Source organism: Magallana gigas, chromosome 2, assembly GCF_963853765.1.
Source record: "Magallana gigas chromosome 2, xbMagGiga1.1, whole genome shotgun sequence".
Lineage (NCBI taxonomy): Eukaryota > Metazoa > Mollusca > Bivalvia > Ostreida > Ostreidae > Magallana > Magallana gigas.
In genome coordinates this window covers 11,739,265-11,762,314 of record NC_088854.1, presented here as the reverse complement: position 1 = coordinate 11,762,314, position 23,050 = coordinate 11,739,265, and the positions used below count along the sequence as shown (strand labels likewise).

At 34.4% G+C, this 23,050-nt stretch overlaps 1 protein-coding gene across 2 annotated transcripts; it reads left to right on the top strand.

Moving 5' to 3' along the window:
* Positions 1–2,906: 2,906 nt before the first annotated feature.
* LOC105325311 (sodium- and chloride-dependent taurine transporter) lies at positions 2,907–23,040 on the top strand. Of its 2 annotated transcripts, none has more exons than XM_034447838.2 (13): positions 2,907–3,499; positions 12,010–12,141; positions 12,573–12,924; positions 13,107–13,245; positions 13,926–14,060; positions 16,458–16,561; positions 16,702–16,826; positions 17,448–17,560; positions 17,680–17,817; positions 17,948–18,047; positions 20,813–20,913; positions 21,296–21,475; positions 21,718–23,040. In XM_034447838.2, the coding sequence occupies exons 1-13, from the start codon at positions 3,319–3,321 to the stop codon at positions 21,895–21,897; spliced, it is 1,980 nt and encodes a 659-aa protein (XP_034303729.2). In that variant the 5' UTR covers positions 2,907–3,318; the 3' UTR covers positions 21,898–23,040. The 2 variants fall into 2 exon arrangements, with proteins under 2 accessions (XP_034303729.2, XP_034303728.2); XM_034447837.2 differs by lacking the exon at positions 13,926–14,060 and adding an exon at positions 13,719–13,853 and having other exon boundaries at positions 2,910–3,499.
* The last annotated feature ends 10 nt before the right edge of the window (positions 23,041–23,050 follow it).

Genomic DNA, 23,050 nt, shown 5'->3' with positions numbered 1-23,050 from the left:
ATTTCATAGACCTGTGCAGTTAATCCGTGATAAATCTGCAGTCATGCTGTTAAAACAGTACTGGACCAGAAATAAAACACGGCCAAATATACCTATATCAGTCTGGATTAGGATTTGTTTGATAGTTTGAGCTGACATGAGGAGAAGCCAGGTAGCAGGGAAAGACTGGTTCGTTATTATATGACAAGTACTCTCTCTCTCTCTCTCTCTCTCTCTCTCTCTCTCTGATCCGAAGAAACATCAAAATATCAATCTTCTATCTCTTGCTCTCTCCAAATTTATTTAGCTTCTGCCAAGGATAATAATAGTTCGGTTAACTTTACTTGAAATGCGGAACGGGTTAAAAATAAATGACGTCGTACTCACGACGTCAAATACGAAAAATATGGCAATTTTCGGTAAAATTTTCAAAAATAAAGTTAAAATATCAAAAAATCTAGCGAGAAAACATAATTTTTTTTTTACATTAATTTATTTTAAATCACTTTTTCTTTACGCACAGAAACAGTTGATAAATTTGTGTAAATTGTTTAAAAGTTACTTACAATTTTTAAAAAAAAACTCAATCTCACAAATTGCTTATTTTCCTATGTATTCATTAGAAAAGCGTCAAAACAGCACCATCAACAATACCAAGTTCAAGGCGGTATTGCATACAAATGGCGTAGGCAAATTTGATTAATATTTTATATAATAAACTGTAAATACTACAGAACGATTTGACAAATTTTCAGGGTATGTTTTCTCGTGAGATTTTTTATGGGGTAAACCCGCGACCCACCTTAAAACTGATACTTATCTCAAAATTTGGTCCAGACATTTTGGCTATTTGCAGTTATGAGGTTTTTCGATGTAGTAGGAAAGACTTTAGTTAAAGAAATCCAGTTTTGTAAAATGTGGTAACCCAGGCGCCATATTGTTTTCTAATCGGCAATGATAAAAAGCGTTGTTCCAGCATTCGGCGACGAATTCTCTCGTAAGAGGTCGTGCGTCGCAAGCGATTAAGTATGAAAAATAAAATTGTGCATTCAAAAAACGAATTGGCTCATTTTATTAAGGTGTATGTGACATCTGTCGATATTAATATGGATTAAAGAACATTATAATTAAAATACTTTCACCGGTCTAGAATTTTCAAACTTTACAATATGTAACCAAAAAATAGCTTTTAAAAATATTTGGAAAGGTAAAAATTGTAAAACCGCCATCGGGATTCGAATCTTGACTTAGAGATTCGTAGTAAACGCTCTAACCCACTGCGCTGATAGGTAACGATGTTGGAAAAGAAACTACTTGTATAATTACACTTGGTTTTAATATTGTTTATATCGATAAACCACACGTCACAAAATGGAAGTGTCCCATACCACCTTAATTCAACATTTGTCAAATCTTAACTTATATGTATACTCTAAATAAGTATTTACTTTTAGCGTAATCATTCAAGATCATTTCATTGCAAGCAGGTATTTTGATGCAAACTTCCCCTGACTTTGATCCGCCAAAGCGTGTCCACCATGTGATTGAACAGGACCCTTCATGCAGAGTCAAACTTGAAGGGGCTTCACCTTCTGCAAACATGTTCTAATGTATAGAAAACTATCGTCTGGAAACTACACACATGAAGATTTTGCAATGCATATATCCTTATGTAATAGGCATCATTCACGTTCTTCAGGCCCCGGGGCCATAAAACTTAGACGAGTTTACTTTTGATCTCAGTCTCACTTTTCCACTATATGTTCCTTTTGAAAAAGCGAGACTTAGATGAAAAGTAAGCTCGTCTAAGTTTTATGCCACCGGGGCCAGGTCTTGGTTGTGCTGTTCTTTTAAAGTATTTCGAAAGTCTTTCCCGGTCCCGGGGCCATAAAACTTAGACGAACTCACTTTCGATCTAAGTCTCACTTTTTCACTATATGTTCCTTTTGTAAAAGTGAGACTTAGATCAAAAGTAAGCTCGTCTAAGTCATTCATAGTTCACTAATCTTTATGTAGGATGTATGAAAAGAGCAGTTGTGACATTCGAGTTGTTGTCCGTTTTTCGTGATTTTGTTTATATGTTTCGTTGTCTTTTAGATTTCCATATTTCACTTTGACTCTCTCTACACGTTAGACAAACACGTACTTTTCTGCTGTATTGGGCCCTGTTCAACTACTCTGTTTTTATCACACGGTACACTATGCCATGCTGTTTAATCTTGGTCGGTTTTTGACTCTGTATTTTGGCATTGTTTTGAAATGTATTACAAATGTTGCTGTACTGTACAATCAAAGACAATGGCTGGTTCACACATTGAATTATTCATACCGGACTGTACTTTTATAATAACAGTTTCAATCAAACTGCTTTGTGGATAGATTTAAATTCATAATATTCATGGGGGTACAATGTTTTGTTAATGTATTAAAACACACGAGGTAGGCGCATGCGATTTGAACGACAAGGTTAAGATTTTTTTAAAGATTACATCGGCTGGTTGTTTTTTTCCTACCCTGTAAAGAGTTACATGTATGCTGTTTTCTAAAGCATACATTTTCAATATAGAACTGAAAGCATCAAGGATCTTTTCAAAGTTCCTAAGATTCGATATTTAAATGTCCGAAGAAATTTGTGAATAGAGTTCATACAAATTTCTACACTTTGTATTTATTCATCAATGCATTTGTATTTATGCGATACGTAATGGAAACTTTCATTCGACTCTGAACTCTTTTCCTGTTAAAGAGCGTCATAAGTGGAATATATCTACTGTCAATCTTGTGTCGCTTACGTAACTCAACTTACCTTGTAGCAGAAATAATAAAAATATTTGAAGTTTTATTTTAATTAATTGTTTTGCAATGTTTTATGAGTCATTGTTTTGAATAATTACATATATAACCTGTTGATCGAAGGTTTACGTTTGACTGAACGCTACGCCGTGCACAGGTAAACTTACGGAGCACTCGGGACACTGTGTAGGGTATTGATCTAGTAGACCCTCCCTTCCTTGGGATATTTAATTTTTTTTCTTTGTGTACCGGTTTTAAACATTTTTTCATGTACGGAAAAGTATCAATAGATCATTTTACTTTAATGGGTGGATTGCTTTGCTAAGCTTCCAGGGCGTCAAAATCTGGGAAAGAAGCCCTTTTGCAAGCTTGGCTGATTTTCTTATCTGTGCATATTAAATTTACACACACATATACCAAGTGACTAAAGGTTTCGTTTAATTTTCATCGGGAATATCGCATTGTGGATATATACGCCAAGAACTTCTAACGGGACTAGCTTAGGGGTGGTTGCCGTTGTTGGTGTGTTTCCTAAACTTCGCAAAAATGGGAAAGGATAAGAAAAGCAATGGTGTGGATATGGAAATTCAAGAAGAGCATGCTGATGGTGTCAGAAAGAGGGAGACTTGGACCAACAAGATCGACTTCTTGCTCGCTTGTATTGGGTTTTCGGTGGGATTAGGAAATGTGTGGCGTTTTCCATACCTTTGCTATAAAAACGGTGGAGGTAAGATTTGTGTGTTTGTGTATATATTTTCATTTTTCTTTAATTAAGAGTCTGTTAATTATTCCACCTTTTCAATATGGGCTAACAAAATACATGTTCAGATGAATATATTTTACCAAAAAGACATTTTATTTGTTTTGGGACGCCAACACGTGTTCATACCTAAAATATGTAAATATAACGTGCTGTAGCCTTAAGCAGAATGTCGTATTCAGATGAGGTGCGCGCTGTCCCATAAGTATAAATAATGGGATGTCCAAACAGCGGCCACCGGTCATCCATATTTATACTCTACACATTAGTACATTTGATAGAGAGCAACACTAAAAAGGAGTGAAAGAGGGAAATGCTTTTTAACTAATGACTTCTTGAAAAGCCATATGTTATTAGCAATGTTTTGACGATCCTTTTTGTCGTGACGTATCCGCATTTATTTGTTTTACCTTTTCCATCTAAATCACAGTGGCACGATTGACAACAGAATTCTACCAGTCATGAAAGTTTATCTACATGACGTAAAAATACTGCACCTTAAGTTTTATTGCAGGCGAATTTTATTTTTCTTCCTCAATTGAAAATAGGGTTTAATCAGCAGAATAAACAAACCGTATAGAGAAAACTCAAATGTTAACAGGTACAGTCTTCTAGTTCTTCTACAACAGTCTGCATTACATGGTTACTGGATGATAATAAAGATTGACTGGAAAGCTAAAATACAGAATGCATTTTTATTTAAAACTCTCGCGTTCAATTTCGTTGTAAAGATTTTTCATTTTAGCGCTTATTTTTTCTTTTGAAACATGAAGATTGACTGGAAAGCTAAAATACAGAATGCATTTTTATTTGAAACTCTCGCGTTCAATTTCGTTGGAAAGATTTTTCATTTTAGCGCTTACTTTTTCTTTTGAAACATATCTTAAACAAACTTTTTTTTATTTCTGCACTTGGCAGCAAATAGGATTAAAGCAATATTTCAGTAGGTCAAACGAGGGATTTCAGTGTCATTTAATACAATCTTGACCTTTTGCACGGTCTCTTTTGCATGGCTCGCTGGAGAAACCTTGACTTAAGATCCAGAGCGAGTATATGTTTTCGTCTCTTTCGTAAAGTGAGGTTTTCCCCCAACGACCCAGCAAGAATTTGACATCACCACCAAACACAGTACGGGTTCATGGTCGATTGACTACCTTTTCCAAAAGTACCCGTCGTTTATGCCGGGGAACAACCTTTGCTTCGCGGTCTCACGTTTCTCCATTGTCCAGCCTTTGTTCTCTTGTTTGTTATGTCCTCTTTGGTTGGCTATGGAGTGTTTTAATTAAAGCACACATAGAACCCATTTGGATATTAAATGACATCTTAATAGAGCTTGTATACCGCTGCTATATTACAATTTAATGGGCATCTCGTTGGCTTGTTCTATTTGACATACATACAAGCTATGACATAAAAATAATGAAATTTGAATTCATGGTTTATTGAAAACGTCTTAACCGAACGTTGTACTATTTTATGATTTTCTAAATGTACTTAAGGATATTAAGTACATTACTACACAAGTTTCCTTGGTTTGTCAAAAAAATCTTATGTGCTGAATTGCAAAATCATCAGTTAACAAATCTCATAAAATTTTTGCCAGATATATGTACCCGTATAAAATATTCAGATCCCCGTTCCATGTCTGGTTCGATGAATAATATTTGTGTATACAGGGTAAACGTCAGAAGAAACGTGACCTGAGATCGTTAAACATTCGGTATCGGCTGGAGATTATGAGAGTCATTCGCGCTGTCCATGGGTCGCATAACAATGATGTATGCAGAGGGGGTGTTAAGTGATAAGTAAAAGTTGAAAAGGAAGTCAAAGGCACGAAGAGAAAAGGCTTGCAAGCGCAATCCATTACGTTTCACAGTTTAACTTTTTTTTAGCCTCATTCGAGGAAGGGTATATTCTAACCGAATATTTTTTTGCCAACAATTTATGTATCACTTGATATCTAGTGGTGTATATGAACAGCCACAACATTAAAATTGCACGTGATTTTGAGAGTTAATTAAACAAGTTCATGGGTAAATATTGGGGGTTTTCCTGAGCATATTGGGAACAGTTTGTTTTCAACCCATATATTACGAAAAATGCGGTGTTCATGTACAACATGCAGTTTTTTATAAAACGATCTAAGAGCCAGTGGAGCAAATGAGAAACTTTTTTGAAGGTGTCCATAAAATTGCGATGAATAGGTAGTATTACTTTCCAGTTGAAAAGTTCACAGACATTTATCGCTGTTTTCCAAAACATACTCTTGTATTTCGTTATAAAACTTCTTTAATTTAAGCCCCTTCGATTTAATAGCAGGATGTGTTTAGTCATCTTTCATGTAGTTAAAAGTAGGCTGAACGTGTAATAATCTCCAGGGTAGAAATTTATCCTGCTTTCATCTATGCGCTGGGGTTAAATTGGTTCTCTTTAGATATTATGGACTTCTGAAAAGTAAAATAAAAAGAATATATGTTTTGTTATTATATCATAATCCCAAGGGTTAAGAGGTATAACACATAAAAAAGGCAGTGATGTGAACAGGGTAACAGATATAACAATGAAAGCTTGCATGACTGGGATAGAAGCATGGTCCAGATAAACTGATCGAATGAGTATTAATCTAAGAGTAAATACATCTGGAAACGGTTGTCTTTATTTTTGCAGCAAAGATATCGACACAGTAGTTTATAGAATTCCTGTATATTGACTATTTTATCGAAGAAATTGTCACTAGGGTGTGGATTTTACGATTATTTCAGTTATCCCCCGCCCCCGGTACCAAACCAGAGGGGGTGAATGTTATCGACTGTTATGACCGGTTTATGATTTGCGATATTATTTCTCAGTATTGTTATCTATAAAAATAAGTAACATATTTTTCGCATGTTAGATCTAACATTTGTGAAAATCGAAATGGATGCCAACTCAAATCCAGTTTGCTCATTGATCATGAAACGATCTATTTCGCCATCTGATAATGAATAAAGGGCGAACATATTGAAAATTCTTTTTGCACCTTAACTTTGTGCAGTTTTATTTAACATTATATGATTAATCTGTCATTTTTGAGTTTCATCTTTAAAGAAAGTCATTTATCACTCATTCAACATAAATAGACATGCATCTTATAGTTGTCCATTTGCATTTTAGTCTTATTTGGTCATAAAGAAAAGGATATTTAAGAAAAACAAAACCACATTATAACGAATGAGGGCATTAAAACTTTTAACAGCTTTGCTATCGTTGTGCATCGTCTATGCCACTGCCTAAGTTGGCTGTATTTAAAAATAAAGAAAAAAGACGTGTTTTATACATTTTTATTGAGAAACATTGAGAGAGCTGAAATGCGTTTTACAAAAAGAACTTTAGACAAAACTCATAAATACTCATTATTCGTACATCGAGCCATTTGAAATGCTACTTGTAAAAGATACAAGGATTAGTTAAGTTTCATTGTAAAAAGCAACCCAGTTTAGGAGTTTGTAAACTGAAGCGTCCTTTCATAGAGTACGGAATGGACATTCACCACCTGCCCAAAACTACAAACCACACCATGTACAATGTACTTGTAAATGCTTATTACTCTGGGTGATGTGATTATTCGAACAAATTTTTTTAAAACATACATACCTACCGACCCTTATTTTAACTCTATGGCGACCTGAAATAGACATATTCTTGGGCTTATTTGGAATCCGGTAAAATGGAGATGTGTAGCTTCCGATATAGAGCTTGTTAGTTCTGGTAACCAAGCTGTGATCATGTACCGGAACACTCCAGTCTTGACATACATCTTTAAATATACCATAGTAAATAAATATCATGTTGAAACGGGCCGACATTGATGGATAAGCGAGTCTGTCAAGTTTACTAAGCATATTCAAATGTCTTTGCTCTCACCGGTAGGAACTTGTCAAAGATTTGGAAAATTTTTCTTTTCCATGAAATATCGCCTGATTTAGGTTAGAATAGTACAGCTATGACTTGAATCCACCCGGAACGGATGGCCTTATTGTAAAATTGTTCATTTTACCGGGTGCATGAGAAAATTAAACTTCAAACTGTAGTTTCAAAGCTCTTGTAAAACTGAGCTTCTTCTTCTTGGATTACGCTGATGGAGGAGATTGTGTTGGTATTAAGTTATTTTCTTATTTACATACACCAAACAGCACATAATATAACCTACCAAAAAGAATTTTTCAATCTGAATCTGATATTGAAATTTGAATAATTCCTTTTACCCTGAAGATATAAAAGTTGGCAAACAGTTTTTCTTCTTTAATGCACAAAACAGTATTTAGTAGGCAATGTACGTAAAAACCTGAGTTATGTGAAAGATGGTCAATGGACCTTTAAAGAGAAATTTTAATTCTTGGTTTAAGTTCGTTGAATTGGTGGTTATATGACCACAAAGAGCAAGTTATGTGAAAAGTAGGCCCTGTATGCTCTATGTTTGGTTATTTCGCTCCGTTTTATTTTTGCCCTTTTACACTAGCAAACGGTTTTGCCCCGTCTTAAATTCCCCATGACACAGTCTTGTCAATAAAGACAACTCTGTCTCGTTGTACAATTCATCCAGTCTTAAATTCGCTCGCTGACACCGTGGACGAAAGGGGCGAAAATAAAACGGGGCGAATATTTCCCTGTATTCAGTACTTCCATGATGTAGTCGAACGCCTTCCTGAAATAGTAAGCTAGAATGTGTAAAACTCTTTGGCAACAGAATATTTTACTAACTACTCATCAATGACTGAAATATCACTAGGCTACAGCTGCTGAATGCCCCCCCCCCCCCAAAAAAAAACACAAAAAAACCCCAGGAAGTTTGAAGGCAAAGATCTCTCTGAAATACAAAGCACGGGCGTAAATTTCTGTACCACCGTCAAGTTATTTAGGATTGTGTTTCATGAACATCGTTAAGATGTTTCCCGGTTTCGTTATTTTATAGGTCGTTTATTCTATTTAAAGCAATGTCCTCAACGGTTTAGCAATTTGATAGATGGGTTATTAAGCTTCCTAAACCAAGATATATACTGTACTGTACCTTACCGTTAACCTTGAGTATTTACATTTGTCGTATTTTACTTTTTTGGCATTGTCTTATAATTAATAACTCTATTTTTGTACCAAATAAAAAATCGAAACATGAACAAAATCGGTCTCCTCCAGAATTGTTGGACCGCATTATTTTTCGTTCAATCTCGGAGGAACGGATTTAGCAGCAGAGCTGGAACCCTGGTAAAGAGTAAAACAGATCCAAACAGTTGTAGTTTGGAAGTTGACATTACATTACTATCGACTGTGGACAACATTTTTGTCTTTAGGTCAACGAATCATAATTTGACCTGATAACACGTCAATGACGCATATGACGTAATCAAAACGAAGCGTTTGTACTTGCATCATGTACATAATTAGTTGAATATTGACTATTAGGCCGACGAAGCTCCACTTTGATATGTTAATTTGTTTTGCGCAACGAACTTAAAACAAATGCATCCATACATAAAATAATCATATAGTTTTCTTTTTTATATAAATAGGTTTAGACATTGTAAAAATTGAAATTCAATAACCATGAAATCATGAAAAAGGAAGACTAGAACTTATTTAGAAAATATATAATGTAATGCAGTGCAAAAAGCAAATATGCCTTTATTTATGGGAGTTTCCTGAACATACATGTAGATCATAGTTTTTCAGGTCTGTACCCATAGAGTCTGTGATCAAACATTTGCCGTAGGTTTTATTTCATTTAATTTTCATTGACCTTCGTTTCAAAAGAACAAATTATATTTAGGACTATCAACAGAATTTCTTTTTGACAAAATTTATGGTATCTAGGTTGGGGCGAGTTAAATTTGAATACATGGCGCACGGTTAAGAGATTTATCTGATGTCAGTTTGAATCTTCCCTTTTATTCACACGTCGGTGTCTTAGACTAGAAAACTTACGACTTGTGCGAGTCGTTGTATAGGACTAGAAAACTTACGACTCGTGCAGTCGGTGTCTTAGACTAGAAAACTTACGACTTGTGCGGTCGGTGTCTTAGACTAGAAAACTTACGACTTGTGCGAGTCGTTGTATAGGACTAGAAAACTTACGACTCGTGCAAGTCTGTGTCTAAGACTAGAAAACTTACGACTCGTGCAGTCAATATATCTTAGACTAAAAAACTTACGACTCAATATATCTTTGACTAAAAAACTTACCACTCGTGCAGTCAATGTCTTAGACTAGAAAACTTACGACTAATTCGTATATCTATTCAGTCTCGAGATTTATCCCAATGCGCAAGATTTCAATCAAACGATTTATTTAAACTTTTTCAATCTCTTTATGTATACATGTATATGTTTTTTTTAAAGTAAAACCTTAAGTCGCAAATTCTTTTGTAACTCGCAGCCGAGGTTAATGAGACTATCCCTGACATCGCCCTTGGATGTTGACAATGCAAACTATAGTCTATAGTATAGACAGGCATAGACATAAACCCGAGCTTTCCACATTTTATCATCTAATCTAACAGAATTAAGAATCAGGTTTCATTGTTGGATTTTCGAAAAAATGTTAATTGCTGTGTTACAACGCACTTTGAAAAATTACGCACTTTGAATTTTTGTTCAAAGTGTGTAATTTTTGGGAGTTGATTTTAATCAACTCTCCTCTGCACTTACTCGGGCAAAGCGAAAGTGAAACAGTGTTTAGACCTAAGCACAAATCAATACCGCTGACAACGCTTAGTTCTTGAAAATAATCGATAAATTCGATGCTATGTATTCTGAAGCATTGTTTTTCAAGAAAACTTATTCATTAATACCATGAAAATAATAAGATTTTAAATTGTACAAACAATTTAGATATTTTTTTAAGTCGTATGTATTCCTACGCTAGAGTTCAATGTAGTCTCGTTCAACCAGACGCTTGGCTGTCTCCGTTAATATCCGACACAACAGAGCCTATCTTGCTTGTCGGAGATAAACGGAGACAGTCGAGCGTTTGGTTGAACAAGACAAGAGTTATATCTTGCCTGGATCCATACAAATTCTTAGAAATATTTCGATTACTGATACTACTTGCCATGCAAAATCACATATCGTTGATTTTGAATAAATGATAATCGATAAAATCAACTCCCGTCAGTACTTCAGTACTTTGATTTCAAAGTGCGTTGCTACACTGCTGTTGTGATTTGAGCAGCCGAAGCTCAAACAGGGAACCTATAAAGCAAAATAAGATCTATTGCAACTGAGCTATTGTTGCCAATGTTTTTTAAACAAATTACTCAGTACGTCAAATCTAAGTTCAAAATTTATTTATGTTACACTGCAGAGTTAATACGAACTAAATACTAAATACAGTGCGTTGTTCCATTTCTAGAGAGTTCCCCTCGGACATTTGTCATTGCTTTGAAAGGAGACCAGTACAATGCATTTACTCGTTGCATAAAATTTAGTTAAGTTATCAGAGACAAATGAAATTATAGCCATTCATACAAAAGTTTTAGTCAATAGAAGAATTACCAAAAGTAATATGAAAACAACAAAATCTTTCGCATGCTGATAGCAATAGTTGTTGACGAGTTCTTACAGGTCACTGTAAATACAGTGGTGCCCTACTTAAGATGAACTGTTGTTCTTTGAATAGTCCCTGGTAGTCTTTTAAAAAAGCAATCGGCGGCGCATTTTCATTGTCACTGGTTATGCCCTGAATATCATTCTTATGCTATTAACCCACTCCGCCCTCTCAAATTTCGTTTTGTACAACATATTCGTGATTTTTTTTTGGGTCAAATGTATATTTAAACAAAGGTGGTATTTCAGATGTACCTATCGCATGCAGTTTAAAAGCTGGAATTATTTAAAATAAAACGTTGCAAAATCGGAAAAAATATCATATACAGAATGTCATGGTACTGCATGGTTCTTTCTTCTCTTTTGAACATTATTCTCTGGATATAATTGCTTGCAGAAGAATAAAGCTAGTTACGCGCCAGTAAATAATGACAATGTCTGTCTGGGTTTGCAAGTACAGAGAAAACACAAAACCTAGCAAAGAAAGATGAATGTGATTTTGATAAGGTTAAAGAAAACAACTGATATTGATGTATCAAAATAATTAATGTTTCAGTTCCACTTCACCCCACCGATTCTTCATTGAATCGCTTATTTTTTTTGGATGAACTATGAAAATTTGTCTTTATCTGCAGGTGGCAGAATCCTAATGACATACTCTACTTTGGTTAATAAAGAAAATAGTCCTGTATTTTAGATTTTTCAAACGTACTTTTAATGATACTTTTTACTCGATACCTGTTTTTGTTAAATGACCTGTCTTTTGGTTACTGACATTGCAAACCCACTGGATCATACTTAAATGTTATAACCATATTATTCTGCTCGATAAATTGATTTTAAGCATAAATATAACCGATTAGCAAAGACTATTTTAAAGGTTCTCAATTTTTCTGCAGGTGCTTTCCTCATTCCGTACTTTATATTGGTCATCATTGGAGGCGTGCCCCTGTTCTTCCTGGAGTGTTCGGTGGGACAGTTTATGGGCGTGTCCGGGTTCAGGGCCTGGTCTATCTGTCCCTTGTTTCAAGGTCAGTAATTAGAAACTCTTTATCTGTCTTTCGTTTGCTATCCAATGTATATGTACACTTGGCTTTAGTTCATTGTTTCATGGTATCGTACAAATTACTAATACCAGTATTGTTTTAAGTCTTTGAAATTGACCAGAAAAGAAAAAAAGTTTAAGAAATATTGGACAAATGTAAAAACGGTTTTCTATAATGGCAGTTCTTTTACAAACCTGATTCTATGAAATTCTATGTGTCATTTGACCCAGGAATTTTGTCCAACTTAATGATAATTATAGGATAAGTATTTGACAGAACGTTTGTATTGTTAAAGTAATAAAGTAAAAGAAATAAACACAATTTATATTATTGTGATAAGTAGAAATAATTTTTGAAAATATATAATTGCTTTTAAATATTTTATAATTCTTTAAAGATAATTTTTATGTTTTCAGGCATTGGAATATCTTCCACAATAGTTGTCTTCTTCCTGAACTGTTATTACAACATTATTCTCTGCTGGTCCTTCTACTACATGTTCAGTTCCTTCGCCCTTGAGCTTCCATGGGTATCATGTGGAAATAGTTGGAATTCGAAATATTGTACCGACTTTTCAAACGAAGCGGCTAAAAGCCCGTTTGTCAAGAATATCTCCAGCATGGACAACTTTCAAAAACTTGTCTGTAGCAATGCGACAGAAACGTACTATGCGATTTTCAACGAGAGTGGGGCCATCCGTAACGAAAGCTATTCGACTGCGTGTGTGCCAAGCCATTTACGATTGGATTCCGTACAAGAGTTCTGGGAGTAAGTCTTTCACTAAGAGAGAGAGAGAGAGAGAGAGAGAGAGAGAGAGAGAGAGAGAGAGAGAGAGAGAGAGAGAGAGAGAGAGAGAGAGAGAGAGTTCTTTTGAGCAACAAACTTGATCCAATTTCTTAGAATTTATCCAAGTTCTGCATGATTTAATTTTGAATTTCTATTTATTGCAGAAATAAAGTCCTCAATATATCTGATGGAATCGAACCTGAGAATATGGGTGAGATCAAATGGGATTTGGCCTTGACCTTACTATTTGCGTGGGTGGTTGTTTACTGTTGCATCTGCAAAGGCATCAAGTCTTCAGGAAAGGTATTCATAGACCGAACATTTTTTAGCATCCACTCGATGTATTGTTGAATTGAATTCGTATTGTTTTTTGTTGTTCTTGTCGGGGTTGCAGGTATTCACATCAGTCGCAAACCACTTGAACCATGAATATTTGTTTAAATCATATCATCATATCTTATAAATTTTGATTTTTTTTTCACCTAGAGTTGAACTTGTTATAACCCGAGGAACCTTACTTTTCATAGAATTTAATGTTCCTGAAAATATACAATGCTTTGTTAAACTGTACAGATAGCGTTTCCGGAAGTGTTGTCATTAAAAGACTGTATTAATCTTTTTTGATCCAGACGCTATTATAGTGCTATGTACCTTGAAGTCATCCAATTTTGCGATTTATCCAAAGACAGGGGTTTCTTGGTGTTGGCAGTTTTGCTGCTTGGTATATTTCTGTATGAATGTGTGTGTTCCATGGCCAACAAGTCTGAATATTTCAGGTGATGTACATCACGGCAACATCTCCATATCTCTTTATGTTAGCTCTCCTCATCAGAAACTGCTTATTGCCAGGTGCAAGGACCGGAATTCTGTTTTATTTAACTCCAGATTGGAGTAGACTGAACGATTTAGAGGTAAACTTTTATATTGAATCTTGTAAACTAAATACTGAGGAAGATTTTCTTTCTTTTTCTCGTTTTAATTAGGTCATGTATGTGACTGCTACTTCGCCATATTTGTTCATGGCGGCGTTGCTTATCCGGAACGCTCTTCTTCCGGGCTCCCTGAATGGGGTCATCTTCTATTTAAAGCCAGATCTCTCAAAACTGAACGACATGGAGGTAGATCTTGTTGTTATGGCAACAGTGACAATTTGTGTATGAAACAATGTCACTGGCCACAGTTAAACACGAAATTTACAACTTTACATGCACTAACATTTTATAAGGTTTGCTTTTTTTTAATAGAAAAAGGCTTACACTAGTTTCTTGTAATCAGCAATAAGAACCAATAAAAACATGACGAACAGCTTATGACTATTAAAAGATAAAAAGAAAGTGGTGTTTATGCAACGTAAATTCTTTATTCACATATTCAGCTATATAAGGCTTTTAATCAAATACAAATCATTCTGTTAACATAAGGAGAAAATGATAGTTCTATCTTTGTGTATTGACAATGTAGATGCTTATAAAGAGTGTACCAATGCAGATCCAGCTTAGATCATTTTACAGTCCTGCAGGAATGTTCATGTTTTCCTATAAAGACATGACCTAAGTGTGTCAGGCATGACTTAGAAAAACGTTAGCAACATCCTGAGATCAATAATGTAATTCGACAGTAACTTAGGAAAATCTAAGTTAGGATATTCTAACCTACTAAAATCATTCTTATTTTTCACTTCAATTCGTTCAGATAAAATTGGAGTGACTTGTTCAGGGATAAATCATTACCTTAACATTTTGCCACAGAAAATTACAGGTATCTATAACACGATAGACCTAAAACCATTAATTTTAAATCTATTTACTTAGACATACCGGTATTTCAGTGAACAGTAACAATTATGGTTTTAAAAAAAAACAGAAATCCAAATAACTATTACTGGGTATTTTTGTTGGTATGGAAAATATATATCAGGGCGGCTTACAAGCAGATATTATTATTCTTTAAACAACAATTATTCGTGTGTGTTCTTTGAGTGTAAATCAACATTTGATACTTTTGTCATTCAAGTAACACATATGCACGCGCTTTTCATTAAAAACGTTACACGTACAAAAATAACCAATTACCCTTAAATCTGCAATATATAGAATACACGTACAGGTTAAATAAGAAATAAGTTGTAATCGATCTCGAAAATACATTACGAATTTTTTAAAGATTATTTTTCAGAATGAGGTGATAAAAATTAAGAATGATCATGCATTACTCTTATATAAACCGATGTAGATTTACCCTTTAAGTCAAGGACATTTGAATTTATTTTACCTATACTAGTATTAGTAGTAATCAAAACAATGAATGTAACTTATTTAGTGTATATATTTGGAATAAAAGAATAATTTTCTTTTGCCAAACAGAGACAGTATTTGCAAAAAAAAAACACCAAAAAAGAAATTGTTTAATTTGTTAGCTCCCATGAAGGTGCGGGGTTCGGGTTCTCTCTCCACATAGATTATGTTAAAACAAACGTACAAGATAGAATAATTACTATGTCCCCCTCCCGGATTAAGAATTGGATGTTTGTCGGAAATGCCGAAGCTGTAAAAAAGATTGTTCTATTTACCGGTCTTAACAAAAATCCAAAGATTCCCAAAACATGATTTTATAACCTTTTAAGAAGAGCTTCGAGAAACATACTTTAGACTAAGACGTATCCTAAGACGTACTAAGGACGTACTAAGGACGTACCATAGTTCTAAACTTTGTGAACATCATGCCTACTGGACGTGAAATATTGTGAAGTATTTTACGATGGAATAACACACCTCGAAATAGTCACTTAACAGTAAATTATTTGCTTATGAAGATACAACTATAAATAAACTGTACATATGTCAAATAAGCGAAAAATTTGCAGATTGGAGATAAAAAATGAATATCTAAAAAATTCAGTTCAGTAAGAAAAAAACGAAAGCCCCTTCGCGATTCGAACTCAAGTTGTACGGATCACAAGCCTGACACTTTATCCACTCGGCTATTCAGTATGTTACATGTTAACATCGATAAAATCCTTTTAATAAAACGAAATGTCGTTTCGATCAGAGGTCAGCCATTTTGTGACGACTTAAACAGTCCCAGTGTCTCATTTTCAATTTAAATTTTCGATGAATTGTGGATAATTATCATTTGAATGGTTCTAAATTTCACTGTTGGGGTTTCCGAATTGTTAATTATTCGCGTGACAGCATATCATTGGGTCAATAGGTTGGATCCCCGTGAGGGATAACAGCTGGATCTGCGCGAGTTTATACTCTGGTGTTAACTGCAATTTCACTTTTTACGTTTGTTTAGTTTTCCAATAACATTAAAAAAATTCATTTATATGTTTTATATATACCGGAATATATTTGCTTCGCTTAAACGTCAGATCTGCTAATTAATAATAGATAAAAATGAGAAACCCAGCAAAAATTTATTGTCATAATCTCCATGCAGATTGAGTTTTTATGTTATTTTGAATTTTTCATTATAACATGCTGCATCTTTATTAAAGAATTTCACATTTTTAGGTATGGGTTGATGCGGGAACTCAAATTTTCTTCTCGTATTCAATTGCCATTGGTGCCCTAACAGCGCTTGGAAGTTACAACAAGTTCAATCATAATTCCTACAGGTAACACCTCTCTCTCTCTCTCTCTCTCTCTCTCTCTCTCTCTCTCTCTCTCTCTCTCTCTCTCTCTCTCTCTCTCTGTGGCATGCATTTACAGCAAACAGCAAATATACAAATGAATACACAGCCATGTTATTTTCCAGGGACTGTATCATTTTTGCCTGTGCAAATAGTGGCACGAGTTTCTTCGCTGGATTCATCATTTTTACCATTCTAGGACATATGGCGGAGGTCCAAGGGGTGGACATCAAGGACGTGGCGGCTGGGGGTAGGTCCACACGTTTACTGTTATAATCTGTGCCCTAATGTTTACTCTGCATGGTTAAATTCTTAAAAACTTTTATATAAAAAGATGTTTTTTGTCAAGTAAACCATGACGACTGGGTTTCTTTTAATGTTGTATTTTGGTTTTTGTTTTGTTTTTGTTTTTTGTTTTTTTTTAGTAAGATTGGTTTATACGGTTTATTGCTGACAGTGTTTGTATTTAGATCCAGTCATTTCATATCGGTAGTGGGTTCTATATAGCTGTCAAACGTACATTGTAACTTAGTTGCAAGTGTATCAAGGTTCATGATGATGATTGGACGTATTTGTATATGGAGGCTGGATGGTCTACAAATTAACCATCCGATCGTCCTAAAATGTTCAGATATGATATGTTTAGCCATAAACTATCAGTTGGTAAAGGAAAAATCCATACATTTTACGTTTTAAATTTTCGTATTTTTTCTATATTTGTATTTAGATTTCTTCTTCTAAAGGAGATCAATACAGTCTAAAAATGGCTACGACCATCGAGCCCTCTTAATAAAGTATAAGATAGAAGCTTACTGTACTTCGTTATTGCTATGTTTTGGCACTGGGTTCTGATGCCTATCATATTGTTCAGGTCCAGGACTAGCGTTCATTGCCTACCCTAAAGCCGTGTCTCTTATGCCGGGGGCACCGATATGGGCCATCCTCTTCTTCCTGATGTTGATTCTGCTAGGACTGGACAGTCAGGTAAGAGCCTATCATATATGGAAGCGGATGTTCAATTAAGTCTTGTTGTAATAATGTGTATGCACATAGAATTACTCAAATATGGAATTCAGTAATTTTTTTCAATCTGCTGGTTACAGTTTGTGGGTGTTGAAGGCGTCATTTCTGCCGTGGTCGACCAATGGCCGAACCTGTTACGAAGGGGTTACAGAAAGGAAATCTTCATCGGGATTGTCTGTATACTTAACTTCTTTATTGGACTTTCCATGGTTTCGCGGGTAAGTTGTTATGGAGAAAATTACTACCTTCGACACAATTTTAATTCTGCTAAAGGTTCCAAAGACAGTAAAGTATCTTAGATCATCTGTAGTTTTACTTTTTCTAACCAATTTAACACATCGTTTGTAGGGCGGAATGTACGTCTTCCAACTGTTTGACTACTATTCAGGGAGTAAAATCATTCTCTTCATTGCATTCTTCGAGTGCATTGCCATTGCATGGATATACGGTAAGATCTCTCTCTCCCTCTCCATCTCTTCTCTCTCTTGGTGTGTGTGTGTGTGTGTGTGTGTGTGTGTGTGTATATATACACACACACACACATGAAGAACTGCAATCCATGCTGATAACAGTATAAATACAACAACAACAACAACAACAACGATATAACCAGAATCAAATTGTAATTATCTATCATAAGTACAATGAAACTCTGATATTACCTAAATCGCAGTCTTCAAACATTAAAATGCTTCAGTTGAAATGAAACGTTGGTTTCTCGTAAAAAAGGACACACGGAAATGACATTATTTTTCCTCTTCGTTTTCAAACATCTCTGCTGTAAAATCCACGATATTATCTTTAAATGTTGGATCCCTACTCAAACCCATTTCTTCTGCTCCGCTTTTGTCACCATTACTGCAACCTTCCCTCAGTTTTGCAAAGAAATATCCCACGATTCCAGCTAAGATTATCGCAATCAGAAGGCTCGTGAAGATCAAGGCATCCTGCCACATAATGAATTCTCCGTCTCCAACTACGTCGTTTCTTGAGCCTGTGGTTGTGTCGCCCAATCCATTAATGGAAAACTTGCCACTTTGTCCATTGAAATGTCCAAATACATGCATTGATAGTGGTCCTGCTGAACAGAATGGCAAAGCCAAAGCAGAGCAAAGGGCAAAAGACAGACAGCGCTTCATTTTTGCTTCATCCAATTTGCGTGGATGCAAGGCGATTGTGACGTAATGGCATTATGACGTTCGTTTCACGTCCTCATGTCAATCATAATCTTGGCGTGATAGTTTCAACTGCAGATATTATGCGAAATTTGTTGAAAATAGCTCGTTTGATGTGTAAAATTGATATTATATTGTGGAATAAACATAAATGTCTCGAAGTATAAGCTATATTTGGGCTCGGGTCGAAAACGTGAAGAGGGTTCAGCAAGCCTAACCCTCTGTCACGTTTTCTTAACCCGCCTAAATATCGCTAAATTTATTTATTTCAAGACATTAACCATGTATTTTATACATTTACCCTTAATATGTGATGTTATATATTTATTTATTACCGAAATATGTCTTAATGTTTTAATAATACAATAAAGGTCACCATTTCCGTCTTTGTCAAATAAAAAATTGCCATTATCTGACAAACTGGAAAATTGGGCGTACAAAAAATAACTTTGATAAGACCCCTGGAACAAACCAGGAGGTAAAAGGTTTTTTTTATTTGACAATTTGGTGCCTTTTAGCAATAACTTTAATATGTAGAACAGAAAAAGAAATCCCTATGGCAGAAGTTTAAAAAATGTGCAAATTTGGTAAATTTCAAGCAAAATCCCATAGGATCCTATGTTAAAATTAACAAACTTTGAGATGACCCCTTAAACAAACGGTGTGGTAAATGTCTTATTTTTTCAACTTGAAATAATAATTATATCAGTAGAAATTCTCGTTCAAAATTTCATTCAAAAATCTAGGGCAGAAAAAATTAGACCCGGCCTCGTTAAATCTAAATTCTGTTCTTAAAATTGATATGGAATGTTTTTTAATTTTGTTACAAAGGCGATTTTATGGTTTCAATGCTATGAATTTTCAATGCTACATGTATGCTGATAGATTCGTCTGTGATTTCAATTCTATGCTTTATTTTGTCGCATTATGTGCTATGTTGTATGGCGGCATATCTCTGTCCTTTGTGTGCAAGATATTTTTCTATCAAATATGTCGACATGAAAGAAAAATATGTTAAATGCAAGATAAATATGTTGACATGCAACATAATTATATTGACATGCAAGAAAATTGCAATCAAAAAAGAATTTTGACAAATCGCAAAAATCCCAAATATCATCCACATGTGACAAACAAGATGCTAGGTGCTACTTATTTATGTCGACATGCAACTTATTTATGTTTACATGCGAGATAAATATGTTGACATGCAACTCATTTATGTCGACATGCAACTTATTTACGCTAACATGCATTTTCTTTATGTCGACATGCAACTTAATTATGTCGACATGCAACTTAGTTATGTTTACATGCAAGATAAATATGTTGACATGCAAGGTATTTATGTCGACATGCAACTCAGTTATGTTGACATGCAACTTATAAGTTGCATGTCAACATATTTATCTCGCATGTGAACATAACTAAGTTGCATGTCAACATAGTTATCTTGCATGTCAACATAACTAAGTTGCATGTTGACATATATAAGTAACATGTCAACATATTCATCTTGCATGTCAACAAGAATCTAGCAATTTGGTTGTCACGTGTGGGTGTTATTTTTTATAATTCTCATTTCATAGCAATTTTCTTGCATGTCTTTATACTTATGTTGCATGTTGACATATATATCTTGCATTTAACATATTTATCTTTCATGTCGACATATTTGATAGAAAAAATATCTTGCACACAAAGGACAGAGATATGCCACCATAGATATGCCACTATAGTGTTGCTTTAAAAAGTTGTATAGTTTTCTTGTGTTTAATGAACTCGTTGTAACGTGTAGAAATATCTCGTTATAACAAAAAAAAAAAATACCTTATATTGTAAATGGAATCTATGTTAGTTGAAATGAGAAACTCACGAGTTCGTTTTCACAAGATAATAATATCTATAACGAATTAAACTTCCTTAAACCTTCTTAAAACCATTTGGACCAGATTATATACCCCGGTAGTTATAGTCTTTGAATTTAATGGAAATCTTTTCTCGATTTCTACATATCTACTTTCATCTTCCTGTTTAGGAGTGAGGCGTTTCTATGACAACCTTGAGATGATGCTTGGGTTCCGAATCAACCCCTACATGATGGTATCCTGGACCGTTCTCTCGCCTATTTTCTGTATGGTATGTTATCATTTCGGAGAAACTTAAATGACTTCAAACCGAAACCACCCATAATTATATGTAAAGTAAGTTTGGGGGAAAAACCGAATGGGGTACTTGATTTAGCTGAAAAAGGTGTTCATAAAGTTAACTTACTGGTTGGCGATCTTTTGAATTTTTTCATGACACCGAGATATACTTCTTAAAGGTATAGCTTCAACTACAAACTCTCCATGGCCTAAATGTATGATTAAAAGAATATCAGTCGCTGTTTCTTTAAACTGGTTGATGCAAATCGCAATTGGTAACTTTGAACACCTCGTTAATTACCATGTAGTCAATTTTTTCGTTTCCTTTCCCCCTATCCCCCTATATATAAATACTAATTACTTTGTGTTTCCAGTGTGTCTTTATCATGAGTGTGGTCAACTACTCTGAACTAGACTACAAGAGACCCACAAAGCCGCTCTACAAGTTCCCCACCTGGGCAGTGGGGATTGGCTGGGGCATGGCTGCCTTTGCTGCCATCTGGATTCCTCTGATGATTTTGTATCGATTCTACGAGAGGGGCATATCAAGAGAAGTAAAGACTTTTACAATTTCTAGTTACATGTGTATTAATATCTATTCTATGGTAATAGTAATATGTTGGTACATTTTTAAAAAAAATTATCTTTAGAAAGTTATATGGATTTATAACAAAGGCAAACAAGATACCGCTACCTTAAGTATGTGTTAGATTTATTAAAAAAGAAAGGTTATATTTATTGACACCTGATAAAATTTCGTCAAGTTTCTAAACATTGAACATTTTCTTTTTTAAAGACAATCACCTATTTGATAACCCCACAAGGACTGAAGGACCATCAACTTCGCCCTCAGGATAAAAAGGAAGGGACCTCTGCCGACAAATACCGCACCTCCAACCCCCCACCCTACCAGGAGAAGGGCACTGCTAATGAAGGATTCCAATCCAACTCTACGCTCGACAACACCAAGTTATAAACTCAGAAGCCTTTAGTTTCATAACTACGTGTAAATAGATGTATATTGGTGTTCATACAACTAACAATTGCTCAGAATTTTTTTTATACAAATTATATATTTTTATAGTAACACTTTGATATTGAAGATTTTATTTGTATTAAATTACATTCCATTTATGACTGGTATGTACAATTTTTAAGTTCAAAGTGTAATGATAATTGATCTATCATGGTTATTAATGAATTTTTTTTTATAATGAAAAAATTTTGTACTGTACTATTTAGGTTTATTAAAGTTTCTGAAATCTTATCAAATAACAATGTACCATGTCAAGGAATAAATGGATTGAAGTATTATATCCATATCATATAAACTAATTAATATTATTTGAAAATATCTATCCTTGATGTATCAATTTAAAAAAAAAATTCTTTAAAAAAAAGATACTCTTTAGGCATTCCGACGGTATTTTTTGTATAAAACTTTAAATTACAGAAAATCTTCATACATTCTAAGGGCATTAATGTCTGACGCATTACCAAGTAAATCACTGAAAAATGAGCAGCCTTAAAAACTTTTTCATCCTGAGTAGGATTTATGTCCCAAAATCGCATAATTTACAACTTACAAATTTGTAAAATTTTATCCAGAAAGCAAAAATATGAAACAACCACCATCTATTTCTATATGGGGCTCTTGAACTCTGGTTATGTGGATATAATGTAACCAAAAGGTTGCTGGGTTGAAATCTTTATCCACTGTGGATGCTTGGTGTTAAATAAAGGATTTGTCTCTTATCCACTTGTCACCTCAAGGCTTTATGCAATATATTATATGTAGTGTGCTTAATTTTTCCCTGTTCTATCTTCAAATGTATATTGTTGTAGAATTGTAGCTCTGCAGGGAAATTCGGGTAATATGTTCTGAAAACCCCTCAAATTTTTCTGTTGAAATACATTTCTGCAGTAACAGTTTACCTGTTCTTTTAAATCCTAGCAATAATATATACGTTTTTCATGTATTAAAATATGGATTTGTTTGCATATCTATTGTGTAGGTAGTAGAAATATACAGGGATAATGTAGATGAGAAAGTTTATATTTTAGCACAATTTTTAATAATAATATACTCTTTTTGTAATAAAATTTGTTTTTTATGGAGGCTTTTATGT